The 15,126-nt window shown below is 34.8% G+C and overlaps 2 protein-coding genes across 2 annotated transcripts; one reads left to right on the top strand and one right to left on the bottom strand.

Annotated features, from left to right (window-relative positions):
• Nucleotides 1-2,193: 2,193 nt before the first annotated feature.
• On the bottom strand, nucleotides 2,194-5,308 carry LOC143531478 (uncharacterized). The gene is made up of 2 exons (XM_077026764.1): nucleotides 4,797-5,308; nucleotides 2,194-2,570 (listed from the first exon to the last, which is right to left on the bottom strand). Exons 1-2 carry the CDS (start codon nucleotides 5,267-5,269, stop codon nucleotides 2,303-2,305), a joined length of 741 nt encoding a protein of 246 aa, XP_076882879.1. The 5' UTR covers nucleotides 5,270-5,308; the 3' UTR covers nucleotides 2,194-2,302.
• Nucleotides 5,309-8,195: 2,887 nt separating this feature from the next.
• LOC143531530 (putative glutathione peroxidase 2) lies at nucleotides 8,196-12,920 on the top strand. The gene is made up of 7 exons (XM_077026807.1): nucleotides 8,196-8,382; nucleotides 9,373-9,449; nucleotides 11,490-11,551; nucleotides 11,654-11,772; nucleotides 12,479-12,496; nucleotides 12,630-12,779; nucleotides 12,874-12,920. The coding sequence occupies exons 1-7, from the start codon at nucleotides 8,227-8,229 to the stop codon at nucleotides 12,910-12,912; spliced, it is 621 nt and encodes a 206-aa protein (XP_076882922.1). The 5' UTR covers nucleotides 8,196-8,226; the 3' UTR covers nucleotides 12,913-12,920.
• Nucleotides 12,921-15,126: the final 2,206 nt, after the last annotated feature.

Below are 15,126 nucleotides of genomic sequence, written 5' to 3' on the forward strand. Positions count from 1 at the left end.
AGGGCTACACGCACAAGACAATAGATACTTCAGTAGTCACATGAAGGAATGAGCAAGGCGGGAACAATCCCGCCTAAATGAGCCAGTCTGTACGATTCTGAAAGATCTTCTGTACTATACCTACCAAGGTATGGATAGGACAGACGATCTGACCAGAACAACCCATGAGCCAATCACAGGGTGACAGCTCACCGACAACAGTGCGAGGAGGAGCACCCTCTAGTACTATTTGTCACTATTAGCCGCTGCCTACTCACCAACCCTTACTGTAGGGCGTGCGCAGCCTACAGTTGGTGAAATAGTGTTACTGTTGGCCGTAACCTATTCACCAACCAGCATGGCCTGCGTATAATCCACAGTAGGTAGGACGTGCATAATCTACAGTTGGAGGAATAGTGCAGCCGACATAGTTACTGTTGGCCGTAATCTATCCACCAACCAGTATGGCCTGTGTATAGTCCACTGTTGGTAGAACATGAATACTATTCAGCCGGCTGTACCTTCTAGGAAACCTACCTTCGGCTATAAATACTCCAACATCTTAGAATGGTAAGATCATCTGCTATCCAGTTATCTAGCAATCTCTTAATATACACTTATATTCAGAGCAACCTAGTCTGATTCTCACGCCGGAGGGTGGTCACAAGGAGAAACCCCCCCCCCCCTTCTCAGTGATGAGCTTACGGTGTTTGTTTTGCAGGTCTCCTGAAGAACAGCCTTCTCAGCTAGACCTCATCCGTGGGAAACATTACTTAACCCCCAAATTATCTATAATCTGTGCAGGGTCACCTAGTGTTTCTTCAGTGGCGGTTTATTGTTTTAGCACCGCCTCAAAGAAGCTGAACTAATATACCCATATATCGAGTTGCATGCTGACAATGTGGCAGTGGCATTATTAAAAACAAATATATATATTTTTTATTGACTTGCATGCTGACAATTCAGACAATTACTCAATAGAAAAGCATGTCAAATACAAAACACTTTTTTAGTTTTATTTTAAGTATGTTTTCATTAGATATGATAATTAGACAAAGTTATTTTTAGGTTTAGTACAATTACTAGATGTGCATAAATCGGGTATTTTCTAAATTTGAAACCAGGTAGGAACCGGTTCTGGGTATAGCAACAAAAGTCAAACCGGGTCCGGGTATAGTCGAATATTTGACCGGTTCTCCGGGTTTTTTTCGGGTTTCGGGTAGGGTCGGGTCGGGTTTTGACCGGGTATTTTCGGTTCCGGTTCCGCCGGTTCCGTGTCGGTTCCGGTTCCGAGTGGCTTCGGGGAGAAATCCTATACTTGGTCCTACACGCAGGTCAGGTACACCGGGTCGGGTTCAGACCCGACCTTTTTGTGCACCTCTAACAGGTACCATATAATATAACCAATGAGCCTAGCCGATACTGATCGAATTCGCGTTTGCTCACCGTCGTAACGCTCATGTTTTACGGATCTAACAAACACCGTTTTACTAATTTATTGTATGGGTTTAGTGTTGAACCGAACAGAATTCGTGTCGTTTTTATCATAAATTGTACGCGTAACGATATAGTTTTGGCTGTTAAAATATGAGTTTTGACAATTCAAAATATAAAAAATATATTGATTTGACAACTCTTTATTTGTGAAAGAGAATCCAAGGATGTAAAGGGAATGTAATGGACTGTCTTGCAGAGTTGCAGGTGCTGAATAAGTTGACAACATTAAACAGAATATAAAATTAATAAAAAAAGAGATTTAATAAAAAAAGAACTTTAAACAGAAAAATATACTTTTTTAACTCTTTTAGGGGTTTACTAGAATGTTTAGGTTTTTTAACTCTTTTAGGGGTTTAATAGAATGTTTAGGTAGTGACGGACTCATGATTTCTTTTTACAGGGACATTAGGGTTTTTGCGTCTCTGTCTAAAGTTGTACATTTAGCCAATCTTTAGAAAACTATACTTGTAAAACGATAAATATGATATTTACAATAACATGATATTGTAAATATCATACACAAAAATCCCACCCGCCCACCCTCTTTTACGCCTTCTAAACCACATGTTCAACGTTTGTAAGACGAAATGGCTTAATCGACGACAACGTATGTTACTAGCACCCTTTCATAAATCACGTCAAAACAAAAACGTTAATGAATTTACCAGCTCGATTCGTTAACCAACCCAACCAACATTCAAAATGTACACGTTCTGATATTAACCAAGTCAAAAATCACCAACCAATAATATCATATAGGACTATTAAGATAGTAAACTTTGTACATTGTCAAGACACTGCAAAAGGGACAATATTACCCCTCTACTTAACTCTCAAGTTCAAGCTTAGGCACAACCTTTTTCTTATTTGCCACTGAACCATTCTTCTTCCTTTTCTCCTGGATCTCGCGAACATACTCCGTCACAATCACATGAAACTTTGGACCCGAATTATTTGCAGACGTTATGTTTAGACCTGCCTTTCTCAGAGCCCGGACCACATGCTGTTGCGCTTTCATAAAGTGCATGCTGCAAAGTGAAGGTACGATTGACCGAAGCACCGGCTTTCCACAGGGTATAAGTCCTGCGTGCGCACTAAAGATACAAAAAATAACATTAGAAACCATTTGTTAGAAACTTGGAATGAATGAAGAATACAAAAAATAACTTGATCTATGTCATCAAACATCGTTTTACGTTTAAAATTCAAACCTCAGATACAATGTGCTTCATGCACTTACGGGTCTGAAAATGGTCAAACTTAAAGTCCAAAAGAGGCTGATATGTAAAAGGACGAAAAAGCCCAAGATTGCCTCGCGCTTTTTAAACGAAGGTTAACTAAAGATCTTTATTAAACAAGAAGACACCTAAAGTCTATATGCAAACAAAAACACTGACAAAAGCCAAACAAGCATAGATCTAAGCATCCATACAGAAATTAACTCACCTTACATATAAAGAATATCAATAGCTCTGCACATATAATACAAACTATGGAATCTATTAATTGTCATATTTTCAGATAAAACTGCTGTCACTTTCATGCAAACTGAGAATTATTTAATGGTTCCCCTGTGTGATTTCTAGCATGTATGCAAGAATTAAGGATGTGCATGAAACCGAAAAAACCAAGCCAAAACATAAACAGACAATTAGGTTTTTGTAAAAGCCGAACTTGCGGTTTGGTTTTAGCTTTGAATGTAATGAAAACCGAAACAAATTTACAGATTTTAAAAATTTACAGATTTTAATTTTTTGTTTTCTATTTGAAGTAAATTGTACGAATTTAACAAATATATAACTCAAATATGTTAGTTATTGATGAACAAAATGATACAGACCAAAACCTTTTGTTTTGAGCCGCTTTTCTTTTTCCGGCCCAAAGTTTTCAAGCTCAAGTGGCAAAACCAAAAAATACCCAAAATGAAAACCGAAACCGAACGGTTAATCAAGGTTTTGGTCTTTGATACAGTTTTAGCCCAAAACCGAACCAATTCGAATTTATAGTTCATCATATCCATTAGTTGTTTCTAATCATTACCATTATAAATCTATAATAAACCTTTTTAGCTGGATTATTTACCGATTTTTTACCTATTACCTACTAAACTCACCAATTAGCAAACAAAATTAATCAGTAACTCCCCGACTAGTGACTAGTCGCGATTTTTGAATCATAAATTAAAAAAGGTACAATTTAGCCGATTTTTGACTGACTACAACTAAAGTTTTAAAAAAATTACATATAAATGTTCACATATATACTTCAAACATAATCAATTAAACGTAAACATAACAAATCAATGAGAAAACCAACCTTTCAAAAAAAGATTTTCTTTTAAAAAATGTCCCATTTTTTACTATATTGGCTGATTTTTTACCAGGTTTGACCGACTACTGACAAATGTCACCGATTAGCAAAAAACGAATTATTAACTCACTGACTAACAGGGGCGGACATGGATTATAAGGAGGGGGTAGCACCCGCTACCCTCAACTTTTCCGGCGAAGTGGAAATTTTTTTTATTTTATGTTTTATGTATCGCGTTACCCCTGAAATTGTATTACGCTACCTCTAAACAAATCTTAAAAGCCCAAAATTCACATTTCAAAGTTTTATTAAAGCCCAAGATGATTAAAACTTAAAAGTCAACATTTAATTAAACCTTAAAAAACCCAACTTAAATAACCGGTTGAACGTACGCATGAAACGCATAACCGGGCGCTTGTAGGCGCCAACATAGTCACCATGCACCGGAACACGCCGAACGTATGCTCGAAACGTAAAACCAGGTCCGGGACGCACGAAACGCGTAACCGGGCTCCTGTATGAGCAAAACATGTTACCCTGCGCCGGTTCCCTCGAAACGTGGTAACCAGGCATCGGTACAACGAAACATGTAACTCGCCACGAGTACAGGCGTAAAGCGAAATCCGGGCACCCGTACTCGTGAAACTGGTAAAAAAAAGTTCTCTATATCCGGTTTAAAAAAAAGTGCCACCCCTGAAATTATGTTCTAGATCCGCCACTGCCGACTAAGAACGATTTTTCAACAGTGCATACGAAAACTCACACATAACATGTATGCAAGAATCAATCAATCTCCATAATTAACAATCAAACAACCTAAACTTTAACCAGTTCCAAAATTCACAAACACAAACACACATAAATAGGCATGTAAACGAACCGAATGAATACGAACAATGATATTATGTTTACTATACGTTCATTTAACTTTAAACATTAAACAAACACGTGCACTTAAAATCTAAACTAACAGTTCACAAACATAAACGAACATAATTTAAACAGCAAACCTGTTGAGCCGAAACTCGCAGGGCTTATACAGCTGCTGCTTCGAATCCGCCAATATGTGCACATGGCAAAACCTCGTCAACGTCATCGCCTTCATCTTACACCCATTAAACACACAACAACACCCCTTGCTGACGTCACCTCCATCACCGATGACGTCATCATTATTATTCTCAACATTATTATTATTATTATTATTATTATTATTATTATTATTATTATTATTATTATTATTATTATTATTATCTTCAATTGGACTGATACCGAACCTCCACACATACTCTCTATACCGAACCCTAACGTCCTCCATTAGCCCCCAGTAATGGTCTCTGTAGCACTTGGATAACTGGTGCATGTTGTGTGATCGCCGTTGGAGGATTTGTTGGCGAGAAAGGTGGGTGGAATTGGATAGGTATTGGTCTTCCGGTGACGGTTTGATTCCGGCCATGGCGGCGGCGTGGTGGTTGGTGGCCATTGGTGGTGGATTAGTGGTTGGCGGCGGGGTTAGGGTTAGGGTTTGGAAGCCATGGGAGAAAGCAAGGTGGTGGGTTGTAAATTTTGGGATGGATATTATTGTGTGTGTGAGTTATTAAGTTTGGGGTAATTACACGGATGGTCCTCGTCGTATGTTTATATTACGGTTTTTCATCGTCATCGTAATCGGTAAATCCCATCACGTAGGAATATAGAGGCTGTTTTCGGTGAGACATACTAGTTTTGTATCATGTATTTGACATAAGGTACATAACACTCAGTCGTTGGGACACCGACTGATTGGTGCATGTACCTTGTCTTTCGGGCATCAACGTCACTACATGTAACAATTTCACCTTTGTCCTCCTGAGGACTCATACATATATACATTATATTACATTTTTCGTATAATAATAAATGGACGTTTTAACTTTTTTGTTATAGAAAAGTAAAGAAAAGACCTTATACTCCAGCCACTCGGACGATCGCTTACATTGAGTGTTGTTCGTTGGAGATCATTCGTGTGACGAAGATGTTTCAACGTCAGTGCGAACACTCAGATTTGCAATGAATGCAAAGATTAGATATTATTTATTTTGTTGTTTTTATCTCTTGTGTTATCTTGTTTTGGTGTTCTAATCTGACAAAATTGTTAATGATTTCTGGGTTAACATTGATTTTGAGGTAATGGCTTAGTTTGGCACTTGACTCGGAGAATATTTGTGGGTCAATGGTTTTTGTACAGTCACTCGTCAGGATTTCTGTTCGGGAAATATCTTATGTTGTTTCGTTATAGCTAAATTCGATTATGCAAGTCCAGGCATTCTAACAACACTCATCATAAGCATATCCTTGCAAAAATTTTTATTCCGATATTATTGTTGTGTAACTGAAATGTGTAAATGGCGAGAAGGAAGTTACCGTTGGAAACTCAAAATATTTCACATATCCTCCGACAAACATAATTAATTACATATATACTCAATCCAGATCAAATTTCATATATTGCCTTCTCTAGGTAAGTTATGATAGCTCGAAGCTTTAAATATTTTGTTTCTTAATCTCTCAATCTATTACCCTAAGTTGGCATAAAATCTTTATATCCTTTTGTTATTTTCATAAATATATTTAGCTCATTCTTTTCCTAGCCTAAAAAAAACTAAATTTATGTAATTAATTAAATTGAGATGAATAATTAAATAATTAACATGGAATAAAATATGCATAACATGTACCAATGAAACTCTTTTGAAAAGATATTTAGTTGTCCAACCATATATCATATATTCATATCATAAACATTAACAAACTTCATTGTTTTAGGGGCATATAGCTATCATACAATACGCAAGGTGGTTAAAAATGTGATTGTGAGTGGATATGAGATCATTGCCTTCTAGTATAATTTAAAACCATAAATAGAAATACCTTCTATGTTAGATAACATATATTTTCTATTTGTTGTGTGTATATTATTTTAACAATTTATGAGAAAATCTTGTATGCTGTATTGGTGCATTTAAACGAATTAAAAAATAACAAAAATAACATGTAGAGAACTTGTTTCTAATAAACCAGGATAAACCATTTAAACTTTTTTTACGGCAGAAAGATGCACGTACACTCTATGTCATATTAGCCGTTTTATTGTTTACAAACATTTACAGTTTGATGATACCATGTAAACGGGTGTTTAGGTTTGGTGATTCATTGTGATTGGGTGTTGAGCCCATGAATCATTGTAAACATGTGTTTAGTCCTTGACGAATCATTGTAAATGAGCATATAGCTCTAGCAAACCAAACGAATAATAATGCGATGACTAGTGGATTATCGGGTGTTTCTTTAGCCGCCATCAACTTTTTATGGATTTTTGTAAACGACAATGATGCCCTATAAAGCTAACTCATAACAAAATTATTGGTAAAGTGCGACAATGGGGAAGGTGAGATGTGTGAAAACGTTACCTCTATCCCGACTTATAGCGAGACTGCTTCCAAAGAGGCCTCAGTGTCATGCCAAACAGATCGAAAAGCAACACTAAAAAACTTTAGAAAATAGGAAGCTACAATTACCTAAGCAAGGAAAAAAAAGGGGGAAAAAAGTAAAGTAAAAACATAGATAACATTAATTGTAGGCAAATATGCAAATCTAAGGTGTTATTTGGTTCAGTCAGATCTGAATCAATCGAATCTAACCGAATTATACATCCCCTCTTTTCCATTTAGCATTAATCACATGTTGACTTAGTTAGACCCATTCAAATATTTTTCTTTTTGGAACCACACGGTGTAAACTCTAACGAAATCATATGTTCACCTCGATTATATTCACATGTAAACAAATAGCCCCTAAACCCATAGACAAGACTAAAAATACAATTGTATAATTCCCCTAATATGGATTATGTCTCATGTGCAATTTTATCATATCCCGTCTATTTCAGTATCTAAATACACAACCTATTTTTAGAACGACTTTCTTTTTGTATTGAGGCCACCACACTGTGTTCAAACTATGTTGTCTTAACTGAGCACACGCTGGCTTCATAGTCTGTTTAAGCATTTTCCCGGGAAACCATATCGTCAGCTGCCACTTGACAGTCGTTATGTCGTCACAAGAGTATAACTCTGTGGCGTAACACACGGTGAGACAAAAAACTCAAGTGGGCACGGAATCCAAACTAACAACCTCGCAAGAACCTAACTCAAATATATCATTGTCAACATCCAACTAAAATGATAGCAGTATACAAGTAGAGGATAAGTATCATTTATTATTATTAATGATATAATTACTATCATTTATTATTTATTAATAGGCATGAAATATATATTATATTGATCAACAATGACATCAATAATAGGCACACATGAATTGACTGACAACAGAATTACATTATTACAACAATTGTATGCAGCATATGATATATAAATAGCACACACCATTGGACAAAAGATGGCATCCACAACAACAGTCACAAATTTAACGTCTTTTATCCTTGTGGGTCTTGCCTTCTTCTTGTTTTACACAAACCCATTTTCTTCTTCTAATAATGATAATAATAATATGGCTGAACAAACACCAAAATCTGTTCATGATTTCACTGTTAAGGTAACACATAGATCATACAAGTTTTTATAGTGTTTCATTTTTTGTAGCTAGTTCAAACAATTCGAACTGGTTTTTCATGTTTTTGGTATCGATATCATTCAGTTACAATATTTTTAATGGTACCGGTATAGTACTGGTACTGGTACTGGTACAATCGGTACAGGTACTTGCTTTTTGTTTTTATGTTATTGGTATTGGTACCATTTGGGTTCAATATTTTCAATGGTATTTGTACTCCTTTTTCATGTTTAGTGTTGGGTATATTTCGGTATTTTCAATGGTGCTGGTACCGATCAAAATTAGTACGGTATTCAATATATGGTTTAACCCATACCGATTGGGTTCGATCGGGTGCGGTTTAAGGCTAAAACCAAACCAAAAAACAACTTTGGTTTTTGGATTTTTTGAAAATATTTGGTTTTGGTCTCGGTTTTTTTTTGTTTTTGTCATTTAAACTTAAAAAAATTACGCAGAAGATAATGAATTTAGGTATAAATAGTTTTTAAATTATTAACTAAGTGACTATTATATAATATATTTGGTGAAAAGTATATTAATTATGTAATTATTAAATTCTTATATATTACATATAATAAAAAATAAAATCTAGAAATTCAGTTTAGATCGTTTTTTCCGGTTTCTTGCACACCCCTAGGTACCAGTTATGTTCAACCAGTACTCGACCGAACACAATTGGTACTGGTACTCATTTTTCATGTTTTCGGTTTCGGTATTTTTGGATGGTACCTACCCATCGGTATGGGCTGTAAAAATTGGTACGGTATTTGGTATATGGTTTTGCCTGTTTTCGGTATAGGTAATTTGAATTTTTTCAAATTTGAATAATATAAACATATTTCATGTAAAAATGGAACTGGATTTTGTTTTAGTTACCCAGTTTATATATAAACTTTTATATATAATTTGAAGATTTGAAGTTACTGCATATGAACTATAAAAAGTCAAACATTGACTTTATCAAATTGACAGGATATTCGCGAAAATGAGGTGTCTTTGAGCTCTTACAAGGGGAAGGTTCTTTTGATTGTTAATGTTGCATCAAAATGGTAAATTAATTCATCTTTTTTTTTAGTACAAATATATTCCAATTTGGGTGTAAACGAGCCAAGCTTGAGCCCAGTCGGGCTTGACTAGGCTCAAGCTTGGCTCGTTTTGACTTACAAGAGCGAGAATGGGAGCTTAGGAGTCCAAAAGACGTAAAACTCTCGCTCTCGCTCTCGTTTGACTTACAAGCTCTCGCTCTCGTTTTGACTTGTGAGTCATCTTTTCAAGCCCGGGCTTGGCTTGTTTATTATTTATCAATAAAATTATATATGTTTTTAATTATCTTTCTACATTTTGAGAAAAATCTTAAACACGCCAAACCTCAGCTGTGCAGTGTGAAATTATAACGTAGGAGTCCAAAAGAGGTAAAACTCAAAAATACACAAGCGTTAATGAGTTTCCTTTGCAAGGATTGAGCTCGGGCTCGATAACTAAGCGGGCTTTATTTAAGGCTTGGGCTCGTTTCTCGAAAAGGTTTGGCTCGTTTTGACTTATGAGAGCGAGAGTGAGAGCCTGGCTCGTGAGTCATTTTTTCAAGCTCGGGCTCGACTCGTTTATTATTTTTTTTAAAAATTTATATACGTTTTTTAAAATTATTTTTATATATTTTGAGAATAATCTTAAACGAGCCTAAGCTCAGCTATGCAGTGTGAAATTATAACGTAGGAGTCCAAAAGAGGTAAAACTCAAAATTACACAAGGCTCGACTAGCCTAAACGAGCTTCTTTTAAAAGGCTCGAGCTCGGGCTTTATTTAAGGCTCAGGCTCTCCTCGAGCTTTTTATCGATCCGATCGTGAGTAGCTTGCGAACGGGCTCGGTTCGTTTGAATATTTAACCAAGAAATTTATTTAAAATAATTTGAAGCAGATTTTAATTTGATTTATATTTATGACTTTTGTTTCTTACTTTGAAAGGCTTGTACTGCAATTCTTGATTTTGTGAAATGATTTTTTCTGCTGATAAATTCAGTTTCAAAACATGCAAATTTTATATAAAAAATGGAAATAATGTGAGTATGTAGTTATTGATTAAGAAAGTCAGCTCTGAGTTTGTTGCATCATTATGATAGCATTTACTGTTGCCATATCTCTATCATGCATAATTTATATATATATATATATATAGTTGGTGGTTCATGGTTGAAGGTATCCATATCTTCTTAATTTATTTATTTATTTATTATGGATGTATGTCACCTGCAAAGTTGTATTAATCATTTGCATGATAATAATAATCATACTTTTTCTCCATTGCATAACAAGAGTCAAGTTTTGACCTTTAATGGTCAAAGTTGATTGACTTATTCACTTAAAGGGTGATAAAAATTTGCTTTAATAATTGAGAAAATATTAGGCCTGTAAAAGAACTGAACGTTCAGTGAATTGTTTGACAAGAAGTTCGTTTATTTAATAAACAAACAAACATGGACAACATTTTTTGTTCATTTAGTTGAACGAACGAATACGAACACATATCTCGTTCGTTTATTTTTGTCTATGAACATTCATTTACGTTTGTTCGTTTATGTTCGTTTATGTTCGTTCATTTATTTTCTTTAAGTTCGTTCGTTTATGTATTATTTAAAAAATTTCAGTCTATTACAATATAGTCTAGTTTAATGAAACTGAAATATCATCAATTACAATTTAATCGAATTTTATTAATTTTTTAGGCCAAATATATAATGATGCTCCCATTTACTTATCGGTGTTTGCTCAATTATTCCGTTCATATGTTCTGTTTTGGTTGTTTGTTTGTATTCGTTTACCTTGCGAACCGTTTGTTTATACTGTTGATGAAGGTAAACGAACACGTTCCTTTTCTTAACGAACGAACACTAACAAGAAATCCCCATTCGTTTAAATGTTCGTGTTCGATCATTTGTTCGGTTAGGTTAAAAAAATGAACACGAGCATGCCTCATTCGTGTTTGTTAAGTTCATTTACGGTTCTAGAAAATATTGATAAATACGTTAAACTTTCGGAATAGTTAAACTTTCTTTGCTTATTATCAATATCTGATCCTTTTGTTATTTCAACAGTGGACTAACAGAGTCAAACTACAAAGAACTGAATATATTGTACCAAAAGTACAAAGATCAAGGTATGTTTTTGTCATCATTGTGCATGAAAGTAGAGTCATTTTTTTCTTTAAATATCAATAATTTCATGATTTAATATTATGTGACTTTCATATTGTGGGCAGATTTCGAAATCTTGGCGTTTCCTTGCAACCAGTTTCTTAGGCAAGAGCCAGGAACAAATGAAGAAATCCAAGAAACGGTATGCACAAGATTCAAAGCCGAGTTCCCGATATTTGACAAGGTAATCTTTGATATTTGAAACTTAGTTATGTAGCAATTATTAATGCAAGTATAGTTTTTTTCAAGTTTGGGAAGGGGGGGGGGGGGGGGGGGTTGGATGTGTATTTAAAAATGCTTATCTGCTTATTTGTATCTGCAATAAGTAACTCCAAACTGCTTATTCGGATCCGTTTATATGACTCATTATTAATCATATCCGCAGTCTGGATATTGTATTGTATGAAAATGCAATAAGCAGATAAGCAGTTTGACAAAGCAATCCTAAACACCCCATATGGTTAAAGTTAAAAAGTAATCAGTTTTTTAAAAAAAGTTAATAAATTGTAAAAAAATCGATTAAATCGAGTTAAAGTTAACTACATATCCATGTCTTGAATAACATAATTCTGATTATGTTTATCCAAAACGCACATCCAAACACCCCTTCAAAAGAAGTTAACCGTTCATCACGAAAAATGTCTAATATACCCTTTCGTCACCAAAAACAAGTGCACTTAACCATTTTTTTTTCATATGGAATTAAAAAAATAACTACCACTTGAGGATAACAGATTAACAAATAATATTGTTGATTTTATTTTTAAAATTTCTAAGAAAAGAAATAAACTTTGCATATAGTATGAGAAATCCAAGCTGCAAATTGCTGCAAGTTTCAAAAAAAAGGGCATATTTGTAAATTTACAAGAAACAATATTGGATCATTGCAGGTTGATGTAAATGGAAACAATGCAGCACCACTTTACAATCAATCAATCAATCAATCAATCAATCATACCCAGTAAAATCCCACCGACAGCAAAGCTATAAGTAGGGTCTGGGGAGGGTGGGATGTAGGCACACCGTACCTCTATCCAAAGGAATGCAGCACCACTTTACAAGTTTCTAAAATCCGAGAAAGGTGGTTTCTTGGTTGATGGCATCAAATGGAACTTCACCAAGTTCTTGGTGGATAAAGAAGGAAAAGTTATTCAACGATACGGTCCTCGCACCCCGCCTCTAGAATTCGAGGTTAGTTTCGCAAAAAAAAAAAAAAAAAAAATTAAATTGGGAATTTCAGTTATTGATTTGTTTGAATTTGAATTGGTTCTTTGATTATGAGCAGAAGGATATTCAAGATCTGTTGAGTTCATCCGCTTCTTAAGAAACAAGGTGTGTCGTTTCTTGCCCGATTAATAAAGATTTTAAAGCAGTTAAATTTATCATGTTAATAAATATACACGAACCGAACCAAACCAGACAAGACCTTGTTTGTGTTCGTCCGTTAAGCTTTTGTTGACAAATGGACGGTTCATGAACGATTTCCTGAACAATTCATGTTCGTTCGTTAAGGAGTTGAGCTTGTTATTGTTCGTCTGTGTCCGTTCGTTAGTTATGTAAACGGACGCTAATGGACACTAACGGACACAAAACATAAGCGAACATATATTAATTTGAGAATAATAATAATCACTAAACCACATAATATTAAAAAAAAAAAGCTTAACACAGTAATCATAAACATAACTATATCCAAATAGTAATAGTAAAAAGTAAATAAATATATATATGTAAACAAATGTAACCGGAAGAATGTAAACAAACATTAAACGAACACATAATTACAGAACATTCACGAACGGGGCTGTCTCCAAGGATTTATATACCTCGGCCGAGCCGAAATAAAAAGGCCTATACCTTAACAACGAATTATATAAGCTAATTTTTATAAATGACGTTTAATGTTATAACAATAAACATAGAATAATATATTATTAAAGCCAAATACCGTAATAACCAATGATTTGTGAAACTCTACTAACATTGGATAAAAAAATAGATTTGTCCTTGGTGGGTCGCAGCGGCGTAGTTTAGTTGGGGCCAGGGGTGGCCCTTGCCCCCTCTGTTTTTTCGCTCGATTGTGTAAATCTATCCCTTTTTGGTCGAAAATCTTTATACATAGTGTAAATTTACCCGTTTTTGACCGAAATTTTGAGCCCGACCCCCTCCGTGTTTTGCTCGGTAGTGTAAATTTATTCTTTTTCGGCCTAAACTTTTTATACATAGTGTAAATTTACCTATTTCCAGCCGAAATTTTGAGCCCGGACCCTCCGTTTTTTCGCTCGGTAGCATAAATGTATCCTTTTTCGGCCAAAAATTTGTATACATAGTATAAATTTACCCGTTTCCAAACGAAATTTTGAGCTCCCCCCCCCCTCTAGTTAATTTTTTTATACATATTGAGTTCGGCCCCCTCGACGTGTATATCCAAGCTTCGTCATTGGTGGCTGGCTTGGTCAACCGCATACGAGCTTGGTGGTCAACAATGAACCAATAGTGGTGGTCGGCTGGGTTAGTCATTGTTCAGGTTTTGTTCAACATTCGCAAAGAATGAAGGAATCAAAACAGGAATTTCAATCACAGCTATTTCTTTTACTTTGCATTGGGAGTTTATTTAATTTTTTTAGTTTTTAGTTTTAGTTTGGGCCAAATAATTTAAACTTGATTAAATGGATTATGAATAAAAAAGAATTTTGGGCCCAATAATTATAAGATGGTAAAGATCAAATTATATTTTATAAGTTTTATATTTTTAAATGCATATATAAAAAATATAGATAAAAAAAATTTTGGCCCCCAAAATTTACGTGCCCGGCCGACGGTCCGACCGGCACTACCCTCCAGCCGGCCATGTTCACGAACACAACCGAACAAACGCGACCATTCACCCTTGTTCGTGTCCATAAATTCTTTGTTCATGTTCGTTCATTTATTAAACGGATGAACGTAAACGAACTTCCCACCCAACGGTTTGCTGGATGTTCGGTTCGTTTACAGCCCATTGTATGTGTCAAGTTGTGAACTTGATTGGTTTCTTGCAGAAAAGAGGCAATAAGCAATGGGGATATGTACTTGAAGACTGTTGTGGTGAATGCATGCATGCTTATGATGTTTTTATTATATTTGTGGTTATATGATTGGAGTTTGATGAAATAAACAATACTCTTTATCTTACTTATATGTACTAGGAACCTATAATATATATATATATATATATATATATATATATAATTTTTATATCCTCTTAGTTGCTTTTACTATAGTGTTACAAAATGCTTCACTTATGAGTTATGACTTATCATTTATTCAACTATGGATTAATTTGTTTTGATCTAAGGAATATAATCATTAAACCAACTATAAAGATGATCTTAATTTGTTAATAATAAATTTGTTACGGTACTGGCAATCGCTATAACAAGAGAAAATGAAATCCCAACAAAATAATAATAAAGTTGTGATATGCCCAAGGTTATTAATACGTGTTTTATAATGATCGAAAACCATATAGACGAATACCGGTAGATGTTGTTCGATT

This window comes from Bidens hawaiensis, unplaced genomic scaffold (genome assembly GCF_021521415.1).
Source record: "Bidens hawaiensis isolate Kalapana, Puna unplaced genomic scaffold, B.hawaiensis_p1.1 tig00009190_1, whole genome shotgun sequence".
NCBI classification, from domain to species: Eukaryota; Viridiplantae; Streptophyta; class Magnoliopsida; order Asterales; family Asteraceae; genus Bidens; species Bidens hawaiensis.

What these genes read in the sequence shown, in the direction of transcription:
- LOC143531478 (XM_077026764.1), bottom strand. Translation starts at nt 5,269, where the DNA reads ATGGCCACCAACCACCACGCCGCCGCCATGGCCGGAATCAAACCGTCA. An exon ending in TGCGAGTTTCGGCTCAACAG is followed by an intron (nt 2,571 to 4,796) that starts GTTTGCTGTTTA and finishes TTGTATCTTTAG; the next exon opens with TGCGCACGCAGGACTTATAC.
- LOC143531530 (XM_077026807.1), top strand. Translation starts at nt 8,227, where the DNA reads ATGGCATCCACAACAACAGTCACAAATTTAACGTCTTTTATCCTTGTG. An exon ending in CCAAAAGTACAAAGATCAAG is followed by an intron (nt 11,552 to 11,653) that starts GTATGTTTTTGT and finishes TATTGTGGGCAG; the next exon opens with ATTTCGAAATCTTGGCGTTT. An exon ending in CCCCGCCTCTAGAATTCGAG is followed by an intron (nt 12,780 to 12,873) that starts GTTAGTTTCGCA and finishes GATTATGAGCAG; the next exon opens with AAGGATATTCAAGATCTGTT.